Source organism: Anoplolepis gracilipes, chromosome 3 (assembly GCF_047496725.1).
Source record: "Anoplolepis gracilipes chromosome 3, ASM4749672v1, whole genome shotgun sequence".
Lineage (NCBI taxonomy): Eukaryota > Metazoa > Arthropoda > Insecta > Hymenoptera > Formicidae > Anoplolepis > Anoplolepis gracilipes.
Window position 1 is genome coordinate 2,357,078 of NC_132972.1, and position 15,177 is coordinate 2,372,254.

A 15,177-nucleotide genomic window follows, 5' to 3' on the forward strand; every position below is an offset into this window, starting at 1 on the left:
ATCGGGAGACGCAAAAGTGTATGACGATAATTGTTTTCTATTATAAAAATAATGACGCAAGCAATGCAATTTAATGAAAACTCTTACGCATGGGCGCCAGGTAACAATTGCGGAAGGGATCGCCCGTGTACCCATCAGGACATGTGCAAGCTGGGGTATGATTGATCACGGTACACAAGGCATTAACGCCACATGATCCGGGACAGGGATCTCTGCATTTTTCTCTGATACAAGCTTTATTGCCGGTGCAATCAGAGTTAATCGAACATTCGGCACGGCAATAAGGCGGTGATCCAATGTAATTAGGCATGCACGTGCAAGACGGATAGCCTCCTCTGTCTCGACACGTGGAAAACGGACCGCAGGGGGACGGGACACAAGGATTGACTGGTATCGATGGCGCAGGCGTCACTGAAAGAAAACGAAATAATACAGGACTTTCGTACATAAAACGCGTTTTGTTAATGCGACAATTCCGGAGACTTACAGGGCATATCGAAACACTTGACGAAGGGATCTCCGATCTGATTAGATCCGCAGCTACAGAACGGACTGTGAGACAAGACGTCGCACTTGGCGTTGATGCCACACACACCTGGACATGGATCAACGCATTTTCGATTGATACACGCACGATTCATGGGGCATTCCGTACTAACGATACACTCGGCTCTGCAGGCGGGAGGAGTTCCTTGGTAAGTGGACAGACACGAACAACTAGCTTTTCCATTTACATTAAGACATTGACTATTTGGACCGCACGGAGACAGGTTGCAAGGGTCGTCTATCAGCGCCGGAGCTGTGTGAGATCAATCACGCGATGTGATAATAAAGGCATAAATGACATAATAAATAATAATGGTAAATGTGATTGACAGACATTATACACTTACGAGTATCTTGCATAGGTCCACAATATCTGAACGGATCTCCTGTGAATCTTGGCTGACAACTGCACGTCGGTATGTGATTGATAACTTCGCAAATGGCATTAACCCCGCATGTTCCCGGACACGGATTCTGACACTTGTTTCTTACGCAAGCTCGATTGGACGTACAATCAGAGTTGATTACACACTCGGGTCTACAACCTTCGTACGGATTTCCATAGAAATCGGGTAAACAAATGCAGGACACTGAATTGAGAACCTCGCGACACATTGCATTCGCACCACACGGGGACGGTTGGCAAGGATTTAGTGGAACAAGCGGTGCATCGACTAAAATAGAGAGTCGTAAATTATTTATCAACAAGTATCAAACGCGATTATTATATATATCCAATATTTCCATCGTGGAATTTTCTACGAACAAAGAATATCATAAAAATTATCCCGTAATATCTGCTACATTTCTTCGAAACTTACTTGGTCGGGCATTACATTGGATGAATGGATCGCCGGTAAAATCATTGGCGCAAATGCACATCGGGGTGTGACTGACAGTTCTACATTCCGCATTTCTGCCACACGATCCCGGACAAGGATCCCGGCACTTTTGATTAATACAAGCCTGTTGACTGGGACATTCACTGTTACTGATACACTCTGGTTTACATCTGGGCGGGATTCCGACAAACTGGGGCAGGCACGAGCATGATGGGGCGTCATTGATAACTCGACATATTGCGTTCGAGCCGCAAGGTGAGGGTTGACAGGGATTTACCGGTGGCTTTGGTTCTTCCACTGCAATTTACACAGGACAATTACCGGTCCATTTCAATTTTATATAACGACATAAATCTCTTGTGTGAAATTCTTACATTGCGGTATGCATTGGACGAACGGATCTCCCGTATATGGTGGCGGGCAGCTGCATATAGGATTGTGATTCACGACGGTACATTGCGCGGTTAATCCGCACGCACCGAGACATGGATCGATGCACTTTTGATTGCTGCAAGCTTTATTACGCGCGCAGTCGGCGCTTATGAGACATTCGGGTCTGCAAGACGGCGGGGCGCCTTTAAATCCGGCAATGCACGCGCAAATTGCTTGACCATTCGACACGCGACAGTGACTGTTTGGACCGCATGGGGATGGGTTGCATGGTTGATGTTCCACGATGATCGAATCTATTTAATGACAATTATTCGTGTTGGGAGATGCTCAAAATTGGCAGGCTAAAAACCGTCGAGCTATAAAATATCGCATTCGCGTTTGGGGCATACGAACCTTGAAGAGCTGTGCACGAAATGAATGCGTTACCGGTCATGTTTCTCGGACAACTACACATGGGCAAATGATTAATAACGTTGCATTCCGCGTTAAAGCCGCATGTCCCGGCGCATGGATCGCGACACTTGTGGAGCATGCATGCCTTGTCGCGGGAACAATCGGTATTAATAACGCATTCCGGTCGACAGCCGACGTATGGATCTCCGAAATATTCGGGTATGCATGTGCAGACTCCACTGTTGCATCGAGCATTCTGGCCGCACGGTGATGGGTTACATCGGTCTGGGGGCGGTACTGAAAATGTGTATATAAATTGAATTGCAGCAATTTGAAATGCTCATACTAATTTCTCTTTTGGTAATAATATCGTTGGAAAACAAATTCTTACGAGGTATCTGAGGCAAAGTGTTGCAACTGATAAAGGGATCACCGGTATATCCTTCGGGACAGACACAGGATGGCGTATGATTGATCACCGAACAACGTGCCAAGAGACCACACGAGCCTGGACAAGGATCTCTACACTTTTCTCTGATGCAAGCTTTATCGGCGGGACAATCCGAATTTATCGAGCACTCGGGTCGACAGTTGGGTGGAACACCGATGTAATTCTGCATGCAACTGCATGCCGGGGCATCACCAATAGCTCTACATAGGGAGTTGGGTCCACAAAGTGATGGCAAGCATGGGTCCTTCGGATATTGATCTTCTGGTTTTGGAACTATAGAAAAATACAGAGAAAATATTGATATTTTTTTCATCCACAAATGTGCGAAAATCGAAGTGATTAAAACTAAAAATTGATTACATTAATTCTTTTTGTTAACTATTTCTAAATTTTATAAAAAAAGAACTAAATTGTGTAAAACATACTTGGCATTGCAAAGCAATAGATGAATGGATCGCCCGTGAAGCCGTTCGCGCACACACAAATTGGACTGTGATGTATGACCTTGCATTGAGCGTCGCGGCCACAAGTACCGATACACGGATCTACGCATTTTTGATTCACGCACGCTCGGTTCGACCCGCACTCCGAATTTACTAAGCACTCCGGTCTGCAATTCGGCGGAGTTCCGATAAATTCGGGCAAACAGGAGCAGACAGCTTGATCATTATTATTGATGCATTGACTGTTGGGGCCGCAAGGGGAAGGTTTGCACGGCTCACGCTTTTCATCCGAAACTATAATAATGTAATGTTACATTTAAAATGTTGATCACATTTACGCTCTATAATACTACGCGCTTTTAAACGGTACTTACTGTCAAGGGTCTGATAAATGCAATTTATATATGGATTGCCAGTGTAGCCTGGAATGCAAGTGCAGGCAGGGATATTGTTGACAACTTGACAATTGGTATTGACACCACACGAACCAGGACATGGATTCTGACACTTGGAGCCGATACAAGCTAAATGCGCGGGACAATCTGAGGAAATAGTACACTCGGGACGACATCCTTGGTAAGGATTTCCAATGTATTCGGGCAAGCATGTACAAGAACCGACGCCGTTTTGTTCTCTACACACGGCGTTTGTTCCGCAAGGGGATGGTTGACAAGGCTGATTCGGTGCCGATAATGTGCCTAAAAAATACGACGCTTTATTCTATCCTTAACAATCAATTCCTGATTATAAACAATATTTTCACACGCGCGAGTATAATAAAATTCTCATCAATAAAAGTAAATAAATCAAAATCTAACACAAGCAAAAATTCTGTTATAATTCGATCAGCATTGCTAGTTAAAAAAGAAAATTTTTTTTAAAAAGCTACAAACTTACTGGGCATGATTGAGCATTGAACAAATGGATCGCCTGTATAACCGTCACGACACGTGCAGGTCGGCACGTGATTAACGACATAGCAAGTGGCCAAGGAATTACAAGATCCGGGACATGGATCTCTACATTTGCGATTGATACACGCCATTTGACTGGGACACTCGCTGTTACTGATACATTCCGGCCTGCAATTTGGTGGTGTTCCAACAAATTCGGGCATGCAAGAACAGGACGGTGAGTCGTTGACAACTTGACATTGAGCATTGGGACCGCAGGGCGAAGGTTGGCATGGATTTATTGGTTTTGGAACATCCTCCGCTTTAAAATAAAAATACAGTTTGTTGCTACTGGTGTTCGACACAAGTGTGTATGCATACATGAAAGTTTTTTCAAATAAGAAAAGAAAACCTACGTCTTGGTATGCAGCGTAGGAACGGATCGCCGGTAAATACAGGAGGACAACTGCAGATTGGATTGTGATTCAATACTTGGCACCGAGCGGAAACACCGCACGCACCGAGGCAGGGATTGGCGCATTTTGTGTTGATGCAAGCTTCGTTCAACGCGCAATCAGTATTCACTATGCATTCGGGACGGCAAACGGGCGGATTTCCTATGAATCCGGGTATGCACGTACATACTGCTTGATTATTAAAACTCTGACATCGACTGTTCGGACCACAGGGCGACGGATTACAGGGATTCTCGACGACGGTGGGATCTGCAAGAGCGTTATTATCGAAATCGTTGACAGATGTTTTTCGACAGATTAAATCTTTTGTGACGTAATATAAGATTTTTCTAAAAAAATTGAGAGCCAATATTTATCTTCAGGATACGTATAACAATGTTCAATTATCGATGAATTTACCTTGGACGACCGGGTAACATGTCGCAAATGCATTGCCGGACATTCCGTCCGGACAAGCGCACATCGGGGTGTGATTTATTACTGTGCATTTTGCGTTTTGTCCGCAAACTCCGATACACGGGTCGAAGCACTTGTTACGAACGCAGGCCTTGTCTAACGGGCAATCTGGATTTTGCACGCATTCGGGTCGACATGCGGCATATGGATCGCCATGATACTCGGGCAGACAGGTACACGTGCCGTCACGACATACCGCGTTGGCTCCGCATGGGGACGGATTACAAGGATCTTGTGGTACAGCTGCAAATATTATTACGCATCTTGAATAAATATGCTTTCTTAAAAAATAGAACGCTAAAGACACAAAATATAATGTTTCAAGTTTTAAAACATCTCATTGTATATTATTTTATAATTGATTACCCCTCTCGAGATAGAAATGTTTAAATATATATTCTATCTCTTCATCAAAAAATTTATTAGAATATTTATATTTTAATATTTTGATTTATATCAATTGACATATTTCGTAAATTACTTTTAATCAATGCCTGATAATCATAAAAGTGTGTAAAAAACATACGTATTAATTTCTTCATTTTTTCTCTCTTCAATTATATGGGTGATGATATTATAAAATAACATCACAAAGATAAAAGCTTACGGGGTGGTTCTGGCAAGCAATTGACAAATGCATCTCCGGTGTAACCCTTCGGACAAAGACAGACGGCCATATGATTAACCACGAGACATTGCGCTCCGATACCGCAAGAACCTGGGCATGGATCTCGACATTTTTGTCTCAAGCATGCTCTATCACTACTGCATTCGGAATCCACGGTACATTCTGGCCGACAGTTCGGAGGGCTACCGATGTAATTTTCTAAGCACGTGCACGTCGGCACGTTTGCGTAGCCGCTATCGCGACAAACGGCAAATGGACCACAGGGAGATGGGACGCACGGATTTTGTGGCGTCATAGGTGTATCGCTTTCTATTTCTGTGAACGAATAATTTCAATTATATTTTTTTTTGCGCCCAAAACACTGCATTACATCTTTTAATTAAAGCATGACTTACTTTAAAGAACACTTGATATATATATATTTTATTTTGTTAGGGAGTGAACCAAATATAAAAAAGTTTATTAAAAAAAGAGAACATTTTAAAAAGATTTTTAAAATCAAATATTGCGCAAGACAATGCATTAAACAAGCAATTTGTATTTTATAAGGGTACTTACGCATTTGGAAGCACGTTACGAAGGGATCGCCAGTAAAACCTTGATTACAACTACAAATCGGGCTATGATTTATCACTTCGCATCTCGCGTTGATACCACAAATACCGGGACATGGATCGACACATTTGCGATTTTTGCACGCACGATTTACGGGACAGTCGGAACTAACAGTACATTCCGCGCGACAATTTGGCGGGGTTCCGATAAACGTAGGTAAACAGGAGCATATTGCTTGGCCGTTTAATTCACGACACTGACTGTTAAGTCCACAGGGAGAATAGCTACACGGATCACGTTCTACGGCTAAAAAAAAGTTTTATAAATTAGATCTTACGTTACGTGACAATTTCGATTTGCCGAAAAAAATTAATGCCATAATTGTAGAAAATTATTTAAAAAATAATTAATTTATAATTAAATTAATTAAATAATTAATCAATTTATAATTTCCTTAATTTTTATGCGAAATTTACCTTCTACAGATGCTATTGAATTGTAATTAATTGCAAGAATATTAGTTTAAAAAATAAAATGTTTCGATAAATTCCTCGCAAAACTATCAGATTTGATCAAACTAGAAATTTCCTGCGCGAGTCTGTAAATCACTTACTCGTATCTTGCATAATTCTGTTACACGAGACAAACGGATTGCCACTGTATCCAGGTTGACATGTACATAATGGCGCGTGATTCACTACTTGACAAATTGCATTGTACCCACAAAAACCTGGACAAGGATTTTGACACTTTGATCCGATACATGCACGGTCTGCGGTACAATCGGAATTTATTGTGCACTCGGGACGACAGCCTTCGTATGGATTGCCTGTATAATCCGATAGACATGAGCAAGAACCAACACCGTTTAATTCACGACATATCGCATTAAAGCCGCACGGTGACGGAATACAAGGTGTTGGTTTTACGGCATTTATGACATCGCCTATAAAAATTTCAGGTATGTCAGATATACTCTTAAAATAACATTGATTGCTGCAATAAATCATCAACATATCAAATATTTTAGAATCACTGAATACATATTTCTAATCACAGATATCAGAAAGCAAACTTAAGAAAATAGTAATTGTCAAATAATTTTGCACAACAAATTTTAAAAATATAAAAAGCACACATAATAAATAAACAAAAATAAATTATATAAATGTATGCAGTAATTATAAATATATATATATATATATATATATATATATATATATATAAATGTAAATAATAACAAAAAGATAAATAACAATAATATATATTTTCTTTCTCAATTAATTTTAATTTATTTTTTGACACAAGAGAGAATTTAATGTAATTGCCATTTAATGTTAAAAATTGAAGTTATGGAATATCTGTAATTAGAAGCGCATCTTGTAATTCTAAATCATCCTAGACATGAATACACGACTTGCACTTACTTTGCTTGGGATTACATAGCACAAATGGATCTCCTTCGAATCCAGTGAGGCAAACGCACATAGGTGTATGGCTTATTACTCGACAATCAGAATTAATACCGCAAGAGCCTGGACATGGATCGCGACACTTCTGATTGATGCACGCCAATTGCGTGGAACACTCGCTATTACTAATGCATTCTGGCCTACAATTCGGCGGACTGCCGATAAACTCTGGCAAACAGGAACATGAATGTGCGTTGTTTATAACTTCACATTTACTGTTAATTCCACAGGGAGATGGGACGCAAGGGTTAACCGGTATTGGAGATTCTGTTGCTGTTGAAAAAATAAAGAATGCAAGAATGTTTCCCTAAATATTATCCTGACTATTAATATAATATTATGACTGACAAATATACATATCGTACGTCATTAAGTTACTCACGTTTGGGGATGCACTGGGTGAAGGGGTCGCCGGTCAACTCGAAGGGACAAGAACAAATCGGATTATGATTGACAACTATACATTGCGCTCTGATACCGCACGTCCCAGGGCATGGGTCTATGCATTTTCGATTATTGCAGGCCATATTGGCGGGACAATCAGAGCTGATAATACACTCGGCTCGACAATTGGGTGGCGCGTCCAAGTATCCAGGGAGACAAGAACAGACAGCTTGATCCTTTACTTTTCGGCATTGACTGTTTGGTCCACACGGTGACGGATTGCACGGATCTTTCGTTGTCGATTCTATGTAAATATTAAGAGGACAATTACAAGGGAGAAAGATAACAATTCAATTATAAAGTTGATATCGATCGTTTGGAACGATCGACACGTTTCAAAATTAATTGAATGAGTACCGTCTATAGGGGAACACATTATGAAGGCGTTGCCGGACATTCTCGGCGCGCAAGTGCAGATCGGTATGTGATTTCCGACGGAGCACAAGGCATTGAAACCGCAGATTCCTAGATCGCACGGATCTCGACACTTGTTCTTAATGCAAGCCCTATCTCTCGGACAATCGGAATTCAAAATACATTCCGGACGACATCCAAAGTATGGATCTCCTTGATACTCGGGGAGGCAAGAACACACACCGTTAAAGCATTGTGTATTTGCGCCGCAATTTAAGCACGGATCCGTTGGTACGAGTGTTGTGGTGTCTAAGGAACACGAATTTTAGCATTTAATTTGTGATGAAGCCAAGTACATATTTTTCAAATTACCGAATATATAGTTAATATCCCAAATTAATTAATATTTTTTTACAGACATTAAATCTTACCTTCCTCGGGAATTGGTCTACACATTACGAAAGGATCTCCGGTAAATCCAGGATGGCAAGAACATACGGGTGTGTGACGATGAACGCTACAAATTGCTTCTACACCACACACTCCATCGCAAGGATTTCGACACTTTCTCTGTATACATGCCTGATTAGTCGAACATTCTGAATTAATTGTACATTCAGGCCTGCAATTGGGTGGTGTTCCTATATATGTCGATAAACAAGCGCACGATGCTTGATCGCGAATATCACGGCATTCCGAGAAAGGTCCGCATGGTGAAGGCGCGCAAGGATTCACAAGTGGACGTATCTCTTCATCTTTAGCTACGGAGATTAAAATGCGTCTGTTATCATTTTTATTCGCAAGCAAATGCCATCGATAAAATTTTAACGTATTTTTTCTAATTAAAACAAATAAAAAAAAATTATTAATATTTATAAGAGCAAGAAAAAAATTTTGGAAACAATATATTGGAATAAAAATTTAAAAAAAAGGATTTCGCAATTTCTTAAAAATAAATAATTTAATCTATTTAATTTATGCTTGATCACAATGATTCCTTACGTGGCATTTCAAAGCAGGCGATAAATGGATCGCCAGTAAAACCAAGCGGGCACGAACATATGGGATTATGATTGATCGTTTCACATCTCGCATTAGAACCGCACAATCTAGAACCGCGGCAGGGATCGCTACATTTATTCGAGATGCACGCCAGATTGAAGGCGCATTCGGCACTAACGGTGCACTCGGGGCGACAATTTGGTGGGCTGCCCAAGAAGGCGGGTAAGCAAGTGCAGACGCTCGTACTATCCAGCACGCGACACAAGCTATTAGGTCCACAAGGTGATGGTTCGCAGGGATTACTAACAACATGGTCCGCTTCTAAAAATAGTACATTTTTCAATCAAATAAATATTTTTTTCATAATTGATAAAAAACTTATATGCGACAAATAATGAGTATATTTAATTTCAGTATATCGCACCTATTTCTATCGGGCTGCAATATAAGAAAGCATTGCCGGTGTATCTGGGATAACAATTGCACACCGGCAAGTGGTTGATTACTTGACACAATGCGTTGCGTCCGCACGATCCCGGACACGGATCTCTACATTTCGTATTTATGCAAGCCAGATTGGCAGGACAATCCGAATTCAGGACGCATTCCGGTCTACATCCTTCATATGGGTTACCAATGTAATTCGACAAGCATGAACACGAACCGGCACCGTTGAATTCCTTGCATACTGCATTGGAACCGCAAGGAGAGGGGGTACAGGGATCAACCGGTGTGGATGACAATGGTGTGGCTAAAAGATGACATCAATGAACAATGGAATTCGTAATGAAAGAAAGAAATATGTTTCCATATAAATCCGTAGGATTGAGAAAAAATTGCATTACTTGCAACATTGCTATGAATTTCGTCTGTGACGAGAAAAATAACTTTGTTACCAGTAATGAATTTAACAGTTGTCGTTACTTTTCAAAATCTTCGCGGTATGATTTACAAGCAAATGCAGAGTAAAAAATTTTTTTAACAATTTCGAGATAAAATTTAACGATTTTTAAATTAGATGTAATTTTTATAAACTTTTGTGCGCGCGCGCGCGTGTTAAAAACGAGTTTGATTTAATTGGCATATTATATATCAAAATTTTGAAATTGCTTAAAATTAAATATGATAAATTGCCTAAAGTTAAAGGTAAAAAAGATGAGTTTGACTATATTGAATCTATTAAAAAAAAAAATCTAAAAAATGCCCTTTTCTATTTATAAAATTTGAAAATCTTAAGGAAACAAAATTTTTTGTAACTTTTTAAAATAAGTTTTTTGAAGATATAATATATATTCAATATATATATATATATATATATATATATATATATATATATATATATATATTCAAATTATTATACACTTTATATTGATAATAATATTAATATCGAAATTAAGTTTTATATATAACTTGGCCTTGCATTAGCATCAAAAGTAATGGAAATTATAATTGAATCGTTATTTTTTAAGTAACGATAACGAGCTATTTAAAGTAACTTTCCCAATCCTAGAAAGCGGATATCAAAATCGATATTATTTCGACGATTTCAATCTGATTTCAATATTGTGGACACAAAAGATGCCTTTATGTTTATTCATATAATTGATATAAAGTATGTTCTTGTATATCTACAACATCGAAAATTTGACAAATCGCCGAAATTGTATCAGTTTTAATTCTCAAATAGTACTTACGTTCTTTAAAAACGCATTGCGTAAATGGATCACCGGTGAAACCGTCCACGCAAGAACACATCGGGGTATGACTAACAACGTGACAATTAGCGTTCGCACCACAAGAACCAATGCACGGATTCTGACATTTTTGATTGATACATGCCAAATGATTAGCGCACTCGCTATTACTGACGCACTCTGCTCTACAATTAGGCGGATTGCCGACGAAACCGGGTAAACACGTGCATTCAGATCTGTCATCGCGCGCTTGACAGTGCGAATTCGGACCGCACGGATTTGGTTTACATGGCGAGGGAGGTAACGGTAACTCTTGAGCTAAAAATTGCAAAATTTGATTTACAAAAAAAAAGAGGAAGAAAGCGAAAGTTTCCTTAAAAATTTCATGGGATTACATTGACCGTAAACATGGACGTAATTTGAGCGTACTTACGTGCTTGGTAACATCTAACGAAAGGATCACCAGTTTGAAGAGGAGGACAAACGCAAATCGGATTGTGATTCACTACGTGACACAAGGCATTTAATCCGCAACTTCCTGGACAAGGGTTTGTACACTTTTGATTGCTACAAGCCTCATTCTGCGGACAATCCGTGCTGACTATACATTCAGGTCTGCAGGTCGGAGGACTACCTAAATATCCTCTTACACAGGAGCAGACCGCTTGATTGTTTATAACGCGACATTCGCTGTTCGGTCCACAGGGCGAAGGAACGCATGGATTAGTGGGTGGCATATCTGATACATAAAAATAACGGGCATGAATCTCCGAGAATCATTCACAAAAGAGTGCTTCGCGTAATTTCGCAGCAGTGAATCTGAAAGCAAGTTTTATCACTTTGCGGGACCTTCATGTACCTTGTAAAGGCGTGCATTGACTAAATGCATTGCCAGTCATATTTCCAGGACAACTGCACATGGGAACGTGACCGATCACCGTGCATAATGCATTAAGGGCGCAAGCTCCGGGGCACGGGTCCAGACACTTATTACGCATACACGCTCTATCACGAGGACAGTCGGCATTTAAGACACATTCCGGACGGCAACCTACATATGGATCTCCTCGGAATTCCGGTATACAATTACAAATACTGTTTGAGCATTCCGCGTTAGGACCACAGGGTGAAGGAACGCAGGCATCTTCGACTGGAGGTGCAATCGCTGTAAAATATATAATCGATATACTGACGAGATACAAGGAATTAAACAAATTCAAATTATGCTTCGAGTATCAAGATAGGTGGCATATTGGATGGCTCGTGTTAGCTTACGTGTCATTATAATCTCGCACATAATAAACGTATTTCCTGTATATCCTTCGGGACATCTGCACGTGGGAACGTGATTAATGACTGAACATAGGGCATTGGTGCCGCAGGAGCCGGGACATGGATCCACGCACTTCATGTTGATGCAGGCTTTATCACTTGGACACTCTGAATTTATAATACACTCGGGTCGGCAATTGGGCGGCTGACCTATGTAATTTTCCAAGCAGGTACACGCGGGAAAACCACCGATATTCTTGCACTGAGAGAAACTACCGCACGGGGACGGCACGCATGGATTTTTTTCTATTATCGGTGATGTTACAGCTGAAAGATATTCGGGGTTACAGTTGACGACGAATTGTCATATGACACACAGAGGATAGATAATATTTGATCGGGTTAAGAAATATAATTCTTTATGCATTTGATGGTCTTACGTGGAATTAACGTGCATATGGTGAAGGGATCTCCGCTGTAACCATGCATGCAACTGCAGATGGGGCTGTGATTAACGACCATGCAATCGGTATTGAGTCCGCATGGACTTGGACAGGGATTCACGCATTTGTAGTCTTTGCACGCTAATTGTGGGGGACATTCTGAGCTAGCGACACATTCGGGTCTACACGCAGGTGGAGTTCCAACGTACGTCGGCAGGCATGAACAAACTGCCTGTCCAGATACTTCTTTGCATTTGCTGTTGGGTCCGCAGGGTGATGGGGCACAAACGTTCTGATCTGAGATTATTTCTGGGAAAAATTCCAAAAATTAATATGATATTCAAATAAGAGTGTGTATATGTATATGTATACACATCTTCACATCAAATTAAAAAAAAAATGTTTATATGAGCAATTCTATTGATTTATAATTATATTTTATAAAATTATCAACAATTAATTATGATTAATAAATATCGTATACATTTGATAAAATAAATAAATTATGTATAAAGATTTTATCAGTAACATAATATAAAATATGTAAAAGTAAAAAATATTTTTCTGAAAACTATAATATAATATTGCGAGTTTTAAATATCGTATAAAATATTTTAGAAAAATTTCAGAAACTCTTACATATACAATTTTCTTTTTCTCACAAATACTATATATATATAAAACTAAAATTTTGTATGAAATAAAAAATATTGATTAATAACGTCAAGTAAAGAAAGTCTCACATTTAAATTTTAATATGTATTAGATAACAGAACTTGAGAAAATTAATAAAAATATTACAATATTCAAGACAGCTATCGTAGGTTTTTGTTAAAATTAGAGCTGTGTGAGATTGATGACACTTACTATCTATGAAACAAGAAACAAAGGGATCTCCAGTATATCCGGGGAGACATGTACACATCGGTTGATGATTGACAACCGAGCATTCGGCATTTTGGCCGCACACGCCAGCACAGGGACTGACGCACTTGTTTCTTACGCACATCAAGTTGGATGAACAGTCGGGATTGATAACGCATTCGGGTCGACATGCTAAATACGGATTGCCAGCGTAATTAGAAATACACTGACAGATTGCTATGCCGTCTCGTTCTCTACATATCGCGTTCGTGCCGCAATCGAAGTTTGCACAGGGCGACGGTTCTGGTTCCAGTTCTTGTTCGTATGCTAAAACAGGGCAAAAGGGCAGAAAGGATTAAGTAACGTCGCGCAAAAAGAAATGTATGATCGACTATAGTCTGCTGAAAGGTTCTCTTACGAGGTATCACCGTGCAACGCGTGTACGGGTCTCCGGTGAGACCGTAAGAACAGACGCAATGAGGTACGTGTTGCACCACATGACATTCCGCATTCTCTCCACATAGACCTGGGCAGGGATCTATGCACTTTTGTCGCACGCAACTCTGATGACCAGGACATTCGGGATTAGAGATGCATTCAGGTTGGCAATACGGAGGCGAGCCTCTGTACTCGGGCAGGCACGAACAGGACGGTAGATCGTTAATGACTTGGCACTGAGCGTACGGACCGCAGGGCGAAGGTTGACAAGGGTTTATCGCAGGCGCTACTGGCTCTAGAGTAACAATACGTTTCTGTTTTAGTAGGTGGCTGGGGCGGATTTACACTTGAATATCAACTTTATATTGTATTTACTCATGACATCGCATCTGACGAATGGATCGCCTGTGTAACGTTCGGGACACGAGCAAACAGGATTATGGTTGATGACTACGCATCTCGCTTGAATGCCGCATGTACCGGGGCAAGGATCTTTGCATTTCTGATTGGTACAAGCTTCGTTTGGCCGACAATCGGAGCTGAGAGTACACTCGGGTCGGCAGAGGGGCGGTGATCCGAGGAATTCCGGCGCGCACGTGCACACAGCCTGTTCATTTAATTCACGACATATGCTGTTCGGGCCGCAGGGATTCGGACTGCACGGTCTTGTCACGGATGGAACTACGCGAAAAAGTAATACTATTAACTTGTATCTTCGAGCGTATATATAAATCGGATATTTTTTTCGTCCTAAATATCGTACCTTTCATTACAACGCAAGAGATGAACGCATTTCCGGTGGTACCGGGAGGGCAACTACACATCGGTGTGTGATTTATAACGTTGCATAAACTGTTTTGTCCACAAGTACCTGGACAGGGATCTACGCATTTATTTCGTATGCACGCTCTATCGGCCGAACAATCAGCACTGAATACACATTCTGGTCGGCATTCAAAGTATGGATCGCCGAAATATTCAGGTAAACAAGTACAAATACCGTTGTTACATCGAGCATTTGGCCCACAGGGTGATTTACTGCATGGATCAGTCTGCACTTGTACATCGTCTACATCATAGTAATATTATTAGTTTAAATCACGTGCGTGTAGTAAAAA

The 15,177-nt window shown here is 40.4% G+C and overlaps 1 protein-coding gene across 8 annotated transcripts in view; it reads right to left on the reverse strand.

Annotated features, from left to right (window-relative positions):
• Dpy (fibrillin-like protein dumpy) overlaps positions 1–15,177 on the reverse strand; it is a 108,535-nt gene that overhangs the window by 12,444 nt on the left and 80,914 nt on the right. For 7 of the 8 annotated variants that reach the window (XM_072889002.1, XM_072888997.1, XM_072889001.1 and 4 more), the window contains 30 exons: positions 14,823–15,128; positions 14,435–14,740; positions 14,040–14,354; positions 13,625–13,948; positions 12,755–13,066; positions 12,318–12,641; positions 11,902–12,207; positions 11,476–11,781; positions 11,043–11,360; positions 9,773–10,099; positions 9,349–9,669; positions 8,778–9,107; positions 8,350–8,655; positions 7,931–8,236; positions 7,504–7,821; positions 6,690–7,022; positions 6,080–6,382; positions 5,501–5,836; positions 4,837–5,136; positions 4,378–4,686; positions 3,966–4,283; positions 3,443–3,766; positions 3,051–3,362; positions 2,566–2,898; positions 2,175–2,471; positions 1,763–2,074; positions 1,368–1,685; positions 894–1,220; positions 488–799; positions 88–411 (listed from right to left, as the gene is read on the reverse strand). In XM_072889002.1, coding sequence (XP_072745103.1) covers positions 88–411; positions 488–799; positions 894–1,220; positions 1,368–1,685; positions 1,763–2,074; positions 2,175–2,471; positions 2,566–2,898; positions 3,051–3,362; positions 3,443–3,766; positions 3,966–4,283; positions 4,378–4,686; positions 4,837–5,136; positions 5,501–5,836; positions 6,080–6,382; positions 6,690–7,022; positions 7,504–7,821; positions 7,931–8,236; positions 8,350–8,655; positions 8,778–9,107; positions 9,349–9,669; positions 9,773–10,099; positions 11,043–11,360; positions 11,476–11,781; positions 11,902–12,207; positions 12,318–12,641; positions 12,755–13,066; positions 13,625–13,948; positions 14,040–14,354; positions 14,435–14,740; positions 14,823–15,128 — 9,483 coding nt within the window. The remainder of the gene's footprint in view (positions 1–87; positions 412–487; positions 800–893; positions 1,221–1,367; positions 1,686–1,762; positions 2,075–2,174; positions 2,472–2,565; positions 2,899–3,050; positions 3,363–3,442; positions 3,767–3,965; positions 4,284–4,377; positions 4,687–4,836; positions 5,137–5,500; positions 5,837–6,079; positions 6,383–6,689; positions 7,023–7,503; positions 7,822–7,930; positions 8,237–8,349; positions 8,656–8,777; positions 9,108–9,348; positions 9,670–9,772; positions 10,100–11,042; positions 11,361–11,475; positions 11,782–11,901; positions 12,208–12,317; positions 12,642–12,754; positions 13,067–13,624; positions 13,949–14,039; positions 14,355–14,434; positions 14,741–14,822; positions 15,129–15,177) is intronic. The other variant, XM_072889005.1, reaches the window with a different exon arrangement.